Genomic DNA, 13,604 nt, shown 5'->3' with positions numbered 1-13,604 from the left:
ATTGGACTTTAGGGGTGGAAACACCTTTCAAAGTGCTCCTTGTGCCTTTCAGACATCAGAGGGGGATAACATTTATCTTAACCCTCCCCATCATCAGCTGCCAGAGCTGCTGTGTTTGCAGAGGGAATTTCCTGGAGGGAGGAGGCTGGGGATCATGGAATCCCAGAATGTTTTGGGTTGGAAGGGACCTCAACCCTCATCTGGTTCCCCCCCTGCGGGACACCTTCCACTGTCCCAGGCTGCTCCACGTTCCATCCAACCTGGCCTTGGACACTTCTAGGGATGGGGCAAACACTTCCAGGGATGTCTGTAGCTACCCTGGGATGCTGGATGAAGCCCACTCCCTTCTTCACAGCTGAAAACCAGGAAAAGCTCCACTGGGAGGTGTTTAAACAAAACAAGAGTAACAAACCCACACTGGAGGCCTGTGCTTTGCAGAGAAGCTGCACTTCCAGCCCTTTGTGCCTGTTTTGGTGGGAAAGCAGACTAACCAGGGAAAAACCAGTAATTTGTCACAGCTTGGTGTCCAAAGGTGAGCAAAACCCCCTTGGAAATGTGCCCAGCTCGTGGGAGGGCAGCTCCTCTCTCCACTCAGGTGAAGCCCAGGGGCTGCTGCCTCCCATGGCAAAGTGTTTGAAGCCAAGCAGGGCCAAAGGAAGCGGCATTAATTTGAAGGAAAATGGGGGGAAAGGTGTTCTTTGTTCATTTTGGGGGTTTTTAAAAATGATTTTCCTGCTCTTTTTGATCGGAGCCTTTTCAAGCCAGCTTTGGCTGGAGAACAGAACGTGGCAGCGCGGGGAAGGTGCCACAGCCACCTTCCAGGAAGAGCGAGGTTTGAACAAAGTGACGCTGCTTCAAACAGCTCCTGTGTTTCAGCCAAAGAGGGTTTTCTTCTTTCAGAAGGTAAAACATAAAAGAGAAGTGGCTTTAAAGGAAAAAAAAGCTGTTTTCGTGTGCTGATTGCAAGACAGCGCTGATAAAAATATCCTTTGCTCGCTGAGTTTCAGTGGGGATGGGGAGATCAACGCAGCATTCGTTGCTTTCAAAAAAGGCCAAGATAAACTAAAAAACACAAAATAATCCCAGTGAAACCCTGCCTGTTGTTTCCAACATGAAGCTGTGTTTGGGAGAGAAACGGTGCCGAAGAAAAGGAAATCGTGTGGCCCAGGCAGGGGTTTCAAGGACATAATGGAATGTTGAGGGGGTCTCATCACCCTGAGCCCTTTTTAGCTGACAGCATTGGTTGTGGCAGTTCCCTGAGGCATCGACCTCCCTACAGACCAAGCTGGAGCAAGACAGGAAGGTCCTTGGGATCCTCATCCCACTGTGGATATTAGGAAAAAATTCTTCCCCAAAAAGGCACTGGCACAGCTGCCCAGGGCAGTGGTGGAATCCCCATCCCTGGAGGGATTGAAAAGCCACGTGGCTGTGGCACTTGAGGACATGGGTCAGTGGTGGCCTTGGCAGTGCTGGGGAACTGCTGGACTCAATTTTGGAAGCTTTTCCAACTGAAACTATTCTGATTCTAAACATTTTGGTGCCACTATCTGGAACAACAAAGCCCAGACATCCCAGCTCTAAAGAAGACGTTTATTCAGGTCCTGCAGGCGGCATCGCACGCATGATACAATATTACAGTCATTTAGTATGGTACAGAAATAATTAAAAACTTTACAGCTCATTACAAAGTCTCTTTGGATTTCAGCTCATTTAAAGTACACAGAGCCACTGCAGGGTCTGACCCTGGCAGGGACACACGAGCTGGGACCAGCTCCCAGGGAACCCAACAGGATCAGGGTTTGGGAACGGTGGAGAGGGCAGAAACCAAAGATGGGAGACAGGAGATGGAGGAACAAGACACTTGATCATGACCCCACTCGGGGTGTTGTGTAGTGTGACCAGCCCACACCGTTCCTCACCGCCTCATTCCCTAAAATCCAGGCACCCCGAGGCCGCCCCGGCTGCTGGCCCCGGGATAAGGCACTGGGAAAATGGAATCTTGTGCAAAGAACTGGAGGAACCGGCGGAGGGAGAGCAGGAGCATCACCACGGACGCGGCTCCGCAGGGCTCGGACGGGGCTGGACAACACCCAGGCCCCGTGCGGGTGGGGTTCCAACCACCGTGGGGAGGAATGAGGGAGTTCTTCCTTTGTAGGAGAGCACAGGGGTGTTGAACATTCCACCCCAGCCACAGACAAAACCCTCTGCTTAAGGACCCGGGCGGTGTCACCACACAGAATTTGCTTCTGTTCGCTTTCCTCAACCAAACTACGTCAGAGAACAGCAAAGAGCCAAAGCCTCGGGGCAAATGGGCTTGATTTTGGGCATGGAGATGAAAACACCTCAAGAGCTCAATCTAACACAGGAAAAAGGCTAGGCCTGGCTTGAGAAAACCCAGAAAAGTCCCTCTGAGAAGCCTCCTCTTGGCTGGCTCGGCGTCAGGGACACCCTGTGGGGAGGAGGGACCCCCAGCCCTGCGGACATGGGGGTGGCTGGAACCTTTCCAACCCACCACCATCATCTTGCAAGAACCCGAGACCCACCCACAATTCAGGGATGCAGCCAGCAGGACTGAACCCCCGAGAGACACCAGAGATGAGACAGTCGCTACAAATTACACTTTCCTGCATTAAATCTTCTCCTTCCCTGCATAAAGTGCATGAAAACTTGGAAAAATATGCATAGCTATTCACACACCAGCCTCAGTGCTGGGCGGTTCCAGTTAAGAGCACCTCCTCCTTTAGGCTGAGAGTAGAGTTTTTCTAATATTATCAATAAGAAATATCTATGATCACCTCCATGATGGTTTTTACCTCTTTTCTGGTTAGTTGGCTTAGCTGGGGTGAAGTAAAAGACGGCTTTGAGTAACAGAATGTGCCACTCACTGTGCCAAAAATTCGGGGAACACCTTTAGAAAAGACCTCACGTGCCCAGGAAGGCTGGGAGGGAGCAGGAGAGAGTCAGGGAATCCTCCAGGAACACCCTCACGACCAAAATTTCTTTAGCTTTCTGGAGCTTGTCCTGCATCAGGGTGACTTCAGGCTGGAATCTGAGGAGACGTTTTGTTTCCGAAGTCAAAGGAGATGGTGAAAACCAAGAGAGCTCTGAGCAAGGTCCTCCCTCCACAAAGGCACCGCGGGCTCCTCGTGCTCCTCATTCCCACCGGATTCTTGGAATCATCCCAGCCCTATTGGAGAGATTTCCTCCTTCCAGGACAAGTTATCCCAGAGGAGGCAGCAGCTGTGGGCTGCTCAAACCACCCTTCACAACCCCTCTCCATGGTTCTGCAACACAGCTGAGGGCAGAAGGAGAGGGAATCCAGCCCAGAGCAGTCGGATCAGCCTCTGGCCGCGTGTCCCGGGTGTGCAAACACCAAACCACGGTCAGGGCTGGAGCACAAACAGGCCAGAGGGGTTTATAATCAGCAGCAGAAACAGGGAACCATCAACCCAGCTCCTTCTGTCCCTCCCCCTCTCTCCTGCAGCCTGGGCACCTTTCCATGGGCCACGTTGAAATCCTGGATTCCCAGGCAGCGGTGCAAGAAAAGAGGCTTCAAAAGGACTTGGAGGTTCCTCCCTTCACATCTCCCCCAAAGGGGCCATCGAGCAAACATGGAGGAGTTTTAAAGACATCCCTAAATCCAGGTATCTGAAATGCTGAGACTAAAACCACACAACTCCGGGGAGGGGCTGTTTCACATCAGCTTCTTCCGGCAGCACAGGGGAACAAAGTGCAATTAAAAACACGGTCAGGGTGGAATTAAGGGAACCAACAAGGCAGTGTAAGAGGCATCAAATTAATTAGTGGGTGCTCTTTCATCAGCAAGACTCCTCAGACCCCCAGAACAAAGCGTTTCGTTGTGTGGGTTGTGTCTATAAAACCAGTTTTAACTTTAAAACCCGGGATTTCAGCATCCAAATTCGTTACTACCAAATTCCTCCCCCATCGTGGCTCGGATGGACAGGAGCTTCGTGCAAAGGGAAAAGAGGGAAAACTGTACACTAAAAATATCTTTAGAAAGCTGCTCTGTACATTTTATATTAAGATTTCTTGAGGAAAATTTAGGGAACACTGAAACTACTTACATCAAGCTGGAAGATACACGAATCCCTGGCAGTTCTACGCGGGCTGCATCGGAACCCAGCCCACTTATTTCTGCTACAGATTAGTTTCTATTTTAATTTTATTCCTTCTGCATAAATGATATTAATTACAGTAAATCAGCATAATTATCTCCTTCGCTAAGCATCCCTATCTCCTTTGATGCCAACAGAGCTTTCCCTTGGACCTCGGAACCAGATGGTTTAAGGCACTTGGATACCCACGGGCAGTGATGGGAGAGATATTGAAGTTTAATCATTAATTTAGCATCCTAAATAGTCCCCACGTAGCTAAAACATCTATAGCTCAGGCTGTCCAATCCCCCCATGATGACTAAACAAGATATAAACAGCTCAGGATAGAAAAATCTGTGGCTTTTCAGGATTTGATAGGAAAACGAGGGTCGGCCGATCCGTGCACGGACACACGGACAGGGATACGTCCCCTGGGCCACAGGCAGCTCCAAACCAGCCACAAATAAAATCAAGTTTATAAAAGCCAGCCCAAAGCTCCCCCTTTCCAGGAGAGAGGCTGGTTTTGGGGACGACAGAGGCACCTCCTCTTTGGATCGGCGCTTGGGACGGTGCTGGGAGAGCTCCTCTGTGCAGCGCCGGGCGGGGATGATTGTAAAGCGCGAACATTTCACGTTTTAAAAGAATAAATAAAAATAAATAGACTGGATTGATCCTGTTACGAGGGCAGCAACCCCCTGCTTGGCAAAATTCCGAGTGTCTCCAAAGGCTGGGTGGGAACAGGGAAGCACTTCAGTGCTGACACCTCTGCAAAAATCCTCTTGGCCCACAGGGAGGAACCAAGGAGAAGGTCCTGCCACTCTGGGGCAAGTGAGAGAGGGGATCCTGTCATGGGGAGAGCAAACATTAAAAGGATCAGAAACAGGACAGAGTTGGCCACGGGCTTTCTCCCATTCCCAATGAACCAGCTGGGAAGACCATGCTGATTTCCACAGGAGAGTGAGATAACAGGGCAGTGATCCAAACAGGCACCGGCCCAGCCACATAACCCAAAGGCTGCAACTTTTTTAAATTGAAGGACTTTGAGGGGTCTCTATCTCCAAACAAAGTTCTACTTTCACTTCTCTGCCTGTCTGGAATCATTCCCACCTTGCCCTTTCATGGTGGATTACGTGATACTGACACAGCTCTTACGGAATTGCAACAGAGCTGTTATTCTTGTGGAGGTTCTTCGGGAATTGCCCTGCGCTCCAAGGGAAGCGCCGGTGCCTGGGGAGGATTTCGTGGCTGTTGGGAAGCTGTGCCATGGTTTGACCAATTTTCCTCTGGAAGGAGGAAGAGAAGGAGCTCATTACACCCACCCACCGCTGTGCGCCGGCCCCGGCTGCCGTTGGTTACCCCCGGAAACGTCAGGACTTGGGACAGGAAACGAAGGATCCAGCACCATGACGAGGCAAAGACTTGTCGTGTCAAGAACCCAGAGCAGTGAGAACAAACCCTTCATTAGTGTTTGCCACCAGCTGGAAGATGGGATGGTTGGTTTCGCTTCCCGAAGCTGCCGGCTCCCCCGGCCGCGTCCCAGGGCGTTTGCTGGGCTGGGATCTCTCAGTTTGCCCAGGATTTCCTGTTCTCTGCGTTTTTCTGGCTCTTCTCCAGTCGTAGCGTGGATCCTCCTTCTGACTTGGCCAAGGCTGTGAGGGAGGCCAGGTTGGAGGCTGACCCGGAGAAGTTCCCGCTCCTCCTGTTCTCCGCCCCGGCCACTCCCTGCAGCCTCAGGCCGGTGCTCCGGCGCCGCGCCGGGCCCGAGGCCTTCCTGACCCTGTCCGGCTTCACCAGCAATCCATAGCCTGGGTTACACCTGAAATACTGCTTCCCTCCGATGGAGCCGTCGTTCTTACCTGGGACAAGAGAATCAGGGCATTACGGAATGGTTTGGGATGGGAAGGACATTAAATCCCATCCTGTTCCGACCCCGACAACGTGGCCTTGGACATTTCCAGGGATCCAGGGGCAGCCACAGCTTCTCTGGGCTGCCTGTGCCAGGGCCTCACCACCCTCACAGAGAAGGGTTTTTTCCTACAAAATGGGTTTTATTCTGTGCAAATTGGTGCTACTGCACCCAGAGAAGGAGGCAAGGAAAAAGTGCTGAGAGGGAGAACGACTGATCCCTAGAAATGCACCATGGAGGTAAAACTTCCCTTCCGAACCCCAGCAAGGCCACTGCATGGAGAGTGACTCTGAACGGGACCGGACACTCCACCTTGTCCTTTCTTCCCACTCATTATTCAGAAGAACTCCATAATTTCTCCCAAAGTGGTAAATCACCTGTTCCATCAGCGAGGTATCAAGAAGGAAGGAAAAACGGACATTTAAAAGAGCTTTTGGCTTTCTGAGCTGATGTTTGAAGTGGAGGATTGTCACTGTTTCCATGTCATAAACCCCCCAGAGAACAGGAAGGATAATTCCTCTGTGCTGGTGCTGTTGAGATCTTTCTATTTCTCCTTTTAGATAATTTAAAACTCTCAGGATCACTGTTCAGGGATTGCTCCCATCTCTAAAGGGAATGTGGAAAGATCCAACAGCTCTTTAAATGACATAAAGTCACCTCTTTGGCTTTTGGGGTGTTTCCTTCTCCCTTCCACCATCACCATGTTGGGTCCAAAGTACCCTGACGTGGCCAGGACTTTGATTTCCCTGTCCTGAGAGTTCTGCCCCTGTTTGCAGCATGACAGAGTGTGCCCATATTCCCCAAGTGAAGCTCCAGATGTGTGAGAAGCCAGATAGGCTCCAACAAAGCAGGGTCTTAATCCTTGTGGAAATGGAATGGGGGAAAAAAATTCCAGCAACATCAGCAGCTGAGTCCTCAGCAGGCCAAAAATCTCCTGACTTTTCCATGGAAGCTGCTGCTTACTGGGATATGCAAACAGAATTAGCACTGGAGCAGCCTGACAGAGGGAAGGTGACCTTCCAAAACTGAAATGAATCTGTAAATATGTTTTTGTTTTTTTTTTAAATGAGGCACAAATTCAGGACTGAGGAACTACTGCACCTTGCAAAAGGATCAACAGCTCCAGTTTGCTTTCCAGGATGGAAAACTCCAGAGAGTTTTCTGAAACCTGCTGGGAAGTCACTGCCCAGTTCAGCTCTGATGAACACACCACGCACAGGGAAGATACAGGAGCTCTGGATCCTGAACAGTTCTGCTGGATGAACTGCTCCAGTGCAGGGAAATGTGTAGCAGGGAGCAGTGTGGGCTCCCTGGGATGTGTTGATTCACCACCCAGCCTGGGAATGCTGCACTTGGCTAAAAGGATTGGAATAAGGAACTTTATGTGCCCTGGGTAACCCAAATCCTCTCACTGCCACTGTGCCTCTCCTGGATTTTCCACTGGCATGCCCTGCCTTCCCCCAGTCCTGCCTGCTCCTGGAGAAGAAAGGGGTTGGGAAGCCTGGACTCCAGCAGGGATCAAATCCCAGCCATCATCTTCCTTTCCTCTTGTGCTGGGGACACCCTATTCCCACACCGACACCACAGGAACAGCAACAGCCTCTCCAGGAACTGCACCCTGGATTCCAAAAAATCATGGAAACCCTAAATTCTGGGAATTCCACAGCTGTACAGGTAAAAGTCAGGCAGGGATGACAAATAAGATGGTGAAAAACCCCTCAAATTATCTGTACGAGCTGGTGGTCGGTGGATGATTATTTCCCACTGCTTTTCACACATATAGGGGGGGTGTGTGTATATATATGTATAAAAATACACTACATACACACAAATATTTTTTTTTGCAATTTTAAAGCTTACTTTCAAATAAAATCCTATTACACCTCTTAATACCTATTAAGAGCCTTTGTGGCTCATTCAGCCTAAATGTCCCTTTGAGCTAAATCCCACAACTCCTGTTGTGCTTTGAACACCCTCATCCTCACAGCAGAAGGCCAGAAGAGAATCGATGGACACAAGGCCTGTCTCCTGCAGCTACTGCTTAGCAAACTGCATGGAAAAGGAATCCTGATTCCTGCTTCCAGTGTAAGAAGCCAAAGAAATGACCGAAAAGGGACAGTCAGGGGTCATAGAATGGTTTGGGATCTTGAAGTGGTTGGAAGTGAGAGCAGGTTTGGGAAAAGATGACAGCAGGGAAGACCTTTTACATTTCCCTTTTCAAAATGCCTCCAGCAATGGGCAATAAACCCCCCAGTGGGTAATAAACCCCCAAAAAAGCAGCTTTAGGATGAGCTCTACCAGCTGGGACACACCAGCTGCTTCCCACCTGATCCAGGGGATGTTTTACCTGAAGGCAAATCCAGCTCGACACCAACCCACGTTCCCTCCTGGAAGTCTGTGGGCCCGATGTATCTCACGGTGCCCGTCTTGTTCGTGCCAACTGTGACATATTCTCCTTCTTTCAGCCACTCGGGAATTTCATTGGCATCTTCAGAGTCAGAAATCACCTCCAGTTTTTCCTCTGCTGTCTCTGCCCCATTGTGGTTCAGTCCACGGGCACTGGATGTGCTCTTTTCTCCTTCCCGCTGCTCTTCTGTGCCCAGAGAACTCGTGGGATCTGATCCCAGCATGCTGGTAAAGGATCTCAGCTCTGATGTCTTCACTTTCTGGATTTTGAAGGGGGAGGCTGCAGCGCTGGGCTGCTCGGGTTGAGCTTTGGGAAACCCCAGTTCCGAAGCCCCAGAAGCCGTTTCCTTTTTTCTGGCTTGTCCTGCTGACTCCACCGATTGTTTGGGTATCGACTCCTTCGGAGTGGAGGTAGAGAGAAAGGGTTTTGCATCAGTGGCTGCAGAGGCATTGTTCCCCTGCTCGCTGGGATAAGAAGTGCAAGACTTTCCGTTCACTTCGTGGCCGTCCCTCGGTCTGGGGGGAGCACCTGGAAGGCTGAAGGTGGGGGGATTCTCCCTCTTTGTGCCCAGAGAGCTCTCAGAAGCCCTGTCCAAGTGTCCCTGCATGTCAGAAGGGACTTGAGCCACTGCAGGAGCTGAGGAGTCACTCCCTGCAGGTGTTGGACCACCTGGCTGAGCCACAGCGTCGCTTCCTGCTGCCAGGGCCTCGGAGAGGGTGGCTGTGGAGACACTGTGGGAGAAGTACCCGCTGGAGGCTTCACTCAGGGGGCTTGGAGGTCCCTCCTGGCAGTCCTGGGCCTGGGTGTCCCCCGTGGGCTGCTGCAAAGGCACTTTGGGTGTCTTCTCCAGACTCTTGTCCACCTCGGGCGCCTGCACCACGGTTTCCAGTGGCTGCTTCCCTGCTTCCTCTTGGTTCATCTGAAACACAGGGGGAGAGGGAACGTGGGGCTCTGTTATCCAAAATATCTGAGCTAAAAGCACACATACAAGACCTCTGGGAAGCACCAAGGCTTTGAGCTTTATCTTAATCCCTGTGTAGCTGCAATCTCCAGAAGATGGAAGCTGATCCCAAGTCAGCCCTGCCAGCCTGGGAGGATTGTCAGCTCCCTCCTTGCATTAATAAGGGAAGTGTCAACCCCGAGAAATACGCTCCCCAATATTTACTGAAAAATTATTTATATTACAGGAATGGTCATTTGCTGTTTGAACAGCAGGATTTATATGGAATGGGAACCAGCCGTAATCCATAAGTCTCTCATGGTTATTTGGCTTAACTCTCTGGGTGGATAAATCATCCCCCTGCACCTAAAGTGTCATTTCTATCCCCGTTTCCAAATGCCATTCCCACCTCAGCGCCGCCAGCACCTCGCACTTCCAGAGGATGAAATTAACTGCACCTCATGAGATTAACAGCCCATTTCAGTGATGTATTTCTTGGCTGTAAAGTTTACTAAATCTGATAGATCAATATCTTTTGCCAGCACATGTACTCTAAAAGATTAGGATGTCTCTAAATCTCTTTGGGAAGGCGGGAGGGAGGGGAGTGCTAATAGGAAAGGGGGGAAAAAAAGGGGTTGGAGAAGGGCAGATTTGAACAAATCCTGTCTCAGGTGAACATTTTTGTTTATTATTCACAATTTTGTGATTTCTCCCATCTAGTGGCTGAGTGTCCCAAACTACAGGATTTTCAGCTTATTCCCAAAATGCCTTTTCTGCTGGAAATATAAGCAGCATTTGAAGAAAGAGGGATTTGACTGGATTACAGGAATTTCAGCACCAAAGGTTTGTTATTGCTAAGTGAAATGTAATAAAAAATAAAATAATTTTTTTTAAAGTGGGTTTTTACTAAATATTCCAGCAGATTAAAGCCATAGTGTTCACTTTCCTATGGCAAGGGTGGTGTCCATGTGGACTCAGGAGCTCTTTCTCTGGATTATCCCTCTGGATAACACACAGTTTTCCAAGACAATAAAAGCACAGTGGGAGGAAGCTGATGTGCTGCTCAAGGTCTGAAGTTCTACTGAGAAGTGGGAGATCACAGGGTCTATTTTCTCTCCAGCTTAGCAAGAGTTTTTCCCTGATATTATGGCAAAATGGGGAATTAAGCTCCACACTTGGAATAACAGCCACGTCCTGCTTATAGACACTGTCAGAGCCTAGAAATTTTCCTTTTAAAGCAGCAAACCAGCTAAATTTCAGCTAATTATCTGCTAATGCTTTCAAGTATAAAAATATAACCAGGAATAGGAGAGGAGATTTTACCAGGACCTATAACACCCAGCAGCCCAGACAGAATTTCACTGTCTCACAGCGAGGCAACAGCACAAGTGCAACAGGTTTTAAGCAGCTGATGCTTCAGCCACCTCTGGCAGGTGAATAGAAAAACTGTATCCTCACATCCTGGGATGTGCTCACCTGTTTTATCCTGGCAGCACTGGCATCCAGACTGGCTGACTGAACCATAATTCGTGGGACAGCCTGGGGGGAGGGAAATAAAGAGAATCATTCAATGAAAGGATTAAATATTGTCAAACTGGTAAATGTTAAAGTTTGTATTTGAAATGTAGGATCCTAAGCAAACCTTTGTCATGAAAGGATGGAAAATTAAACTGGGCTTTCAGTATTTGAAACGGAGTTTGTCAAAAAAAGAGGAGAGACTTTTTACCCTGGCAGAGGGAACAGAGAACAGTTTTAACCTAAAAAAGATTTAGGTTAGATATGAGGATAAAATCCTTCCCCGTGAGGGTGGTGAGGCCCTGGCATAAGTTGCCCAGAGAAGCTGTGGCTGCCCCATCCCTGGACGTGTTCAAAACCCACATGGATGTGGCACCTGAGGACATGGATCGGTCCTGACCATGGGGCTGGTGCTGAGTTATTGTTGCACTTGATGATCTTAAAGGCCTTTTCCAACCTTGAGTATCCCACAATTTGATCTCCAGAACTCCTTCTCCATCTCCAGTCCCTATACCCGTTTGGATCTGAGCATTATTGGCTTTAACTCAAAAAGCAAGGCAGAATCCAGGTCTGTGCGTTGTCTTTTCCAGGAGGGCATTCCCACTGCTGCTGCAGGGCGTTGGATACTGACAAGAAATGGCCTTCCCTCGCTCCATATTCAGGTTTTTATGTGGCAGATTTGAAATAATCCCTCTCCTGAGACCAGAGCAGCACATTGTGACAGCTGATACAAATCTGGGGCTACGCTGCTGGCTTGGGCTGTCACATAGGAGGGAAAGGAACCCCCAGTTCAGTGCAGAACCTCAGGAAAGGGAAGCACGAAGAGAAGGAGAGGGGAGAAGAAGGCAGGAACATCTCTTTAGCTGTGTTAAATAATTTACTGCAAGTGCAGGTTCAGACTTTGAGGGGAAGAGCTCCTTAAGGGAGACACATTACACAATTTGGGAGCTGTCTGCTTTTATTCTTTTTTTCTCCAAGGGACTTGAGAATTCCTTCTGTACAAACACCCAGGCAGTGCTCAGCTCCCAGACAAGTGATTCCCAGAACTCAACAATCTGTTTAAAGCACTGAAACCCTCCAGCTGAAGAGGAAGGAATCTTCTCTTGCCTCCCTTCTAAGCCCAGCAAAGCAGGAATATGACTAAACTGACCCTCAAGAGGAATAATCATAGGAGAAAAGAACAGTTATTATTTATAGAGAGATTGCCAGGCATTAAAAAAACCAAGGTGGTTCAAAGTAGAAAATAAAGACAAAAGATGCGCAAAACCCCAAGAAGGTCACAGTGGACCCAAATAAAATTTTTGAAGACATTAAAGCTCCAATTCAATGAAAGGAATCAGGAGAGGAGGGGTTTTTGCTTGTTCCTAAACATGCTAAATAAAATTCACCACTGGAATAGGGTTCAGGGCAAACTGGCTCTGTTTTGGGTGCATGAGTTTGAGCATTTTGAGATCCTCACTGGGACAGAACCTGGGGCTCCAGGAACCAGATGGATCAGAATAAACCAGTGAAGAAACCCTGCAAATTTTAGATTTTACAAAATTTGTCCAGTGCTTATTATCCAGAAATAAGCACTCAGAATTGGAATAAGAAAAAGTGCTTCAAGCTAATTCTCAGTTCCTTTGATTTCCTTTTCTCCCTTTAAAATAAATAAACAGAGGGAAGTGTTTGTTTTGGTTTTTTATCTCTCCAAAACCTCCAGTCTTACAGCCTGCAAATCCACAAAAATCTAAAAATCCAGTTGGTATCACACAGCAAAAAAAAAGAAAACCATTAGGCTCTAATCACTCCTCATCAAGTTCTCCTCCTGAAAGGATGACAGATCTCCAAACTACAGTAACTTTGCCAAGCAAAGTTTAGAAAAACACGGAGAAAAAAGCAATTATGAGAGGTGGCACTTGCCCAGCTTTGGTGCTGACAAGAAGCAGATGGGCAGGAACAGCCTCACTGGGGCAGCGAGGGCACCACACCAGATCTGTGGGATGAAATGCAGTCAAATTCCTTGTGGAGGGGGGCACTGAAAAAAAAAAAACGTGTTGGGACTCTGTGGGAAGACATTGCTGGATGAAAAATATTTCTGGATCCAGAGCCAAATTCTATTATTAAATGTTTGTAGATAGTGACTGCTAAACTCGACGTATCTGTTTATCCACTGGCAAAACACGGCCCGGTTACAGTGTGATGGTTTCTGGCAGAATTTCTTCAACCAAGCTGACAAAACACGGAGTGAGGGAGAAGATGAAAGCAGTTCACTTTAAAGCATCTTTGATTGTCTTCTCCTAAGAGCTGCTGCTCTGTGCAGGGTGACTGTGAGGATATAAAGAAGCTGGACATGCCCCAGGTGGGTGGACTCACATCCCAGAAATCCCCCATGTGCTGGGATGATCCCACAGCGTGGGCAGCAGGGGAGGGGCGGATTCTGCCCCTCTGAGACCCCACCTGCGGAGCTGCTCCAGCCCTGGGGCCAACAGCAGAAGGACGTGGAGCTGCTGGAGAGAGTCCAGAGGAGGCCACAGAGATGTCCCAAGGGCTGGAGCCCCTCTGCTCTGGAGCCAGGCTGGGAGAGCTGGGGGTGCTCACCTGGAGAAGAGAAGGATCCAGGGAGACCTCAGAGCCCCTCCAGTGCCTAAAGGGGCTCCAGGAGAGCTGGAGAGGGACTTGGGACAAGGCATGGAGGGACAGGACACAGAGAATGGCTTCCCAACGGCAGAGGGCGGGGGC

General features: G+C 49.1%; 1 protein-coding gene across 3 annotated transcripts in view; it reads right to left on the bottom strand.

The window, feature by feature from the left end:
- Positions 1-1,571: 1,571 nt before the first annotated feature.
- The window catches only part of KIF13B (kinesin family member 13B), a 119,281-nt gene continuing 107,248 nt past the window's right edge, over positions 1,572-13,604 (bottom strand). For all 3 annotated transcript variants that reach the window (XM_017730847.1, XM_017730848.1, XM_008631034.2), the window contains 3 exons: positions 10,845-10,907; positions 8,369-9,347; positions 1,572-5,971 (listed from right to left, as the gene is read on the bottom strand). In XM_017730847.1, the coding sequence (XP_017586336.1) occupies positions 5,679-5,971; positions 8,369-9,347; positions 10,845-10,907 (1,335 nt within the window). In that variant the 3' untranslated portion in view covers positions 1,572-5,678. The remainder of the gene's footprint in view (positions 5,972-8,368; positions 9,348-10,844; positions 10,908-13,604) is intronic.

The sequence above is a fragment of the Corvus brachyrhynchos genome, unplaced genomic scaffold (genome assembly GCF_000691975.1).
Source record: "Corvus brachyrhynchos isolate BGI_N302 unplaced genomic scaffold, ASM69197v1 scaffold203, whole genome shotgun sequence".
Classification (NCBI taxonomy): Eukaryota; Metazoa; Chordata; class Aves; order Passeriformes; family Corvidae; genus Corvus; species Corvus brachyrhynchos.
The sequence above is the reverse complement of the archived record's forward strand: the minus strand, read 5'-3'. Positions and strand labels throughout refer to the sequence as shown.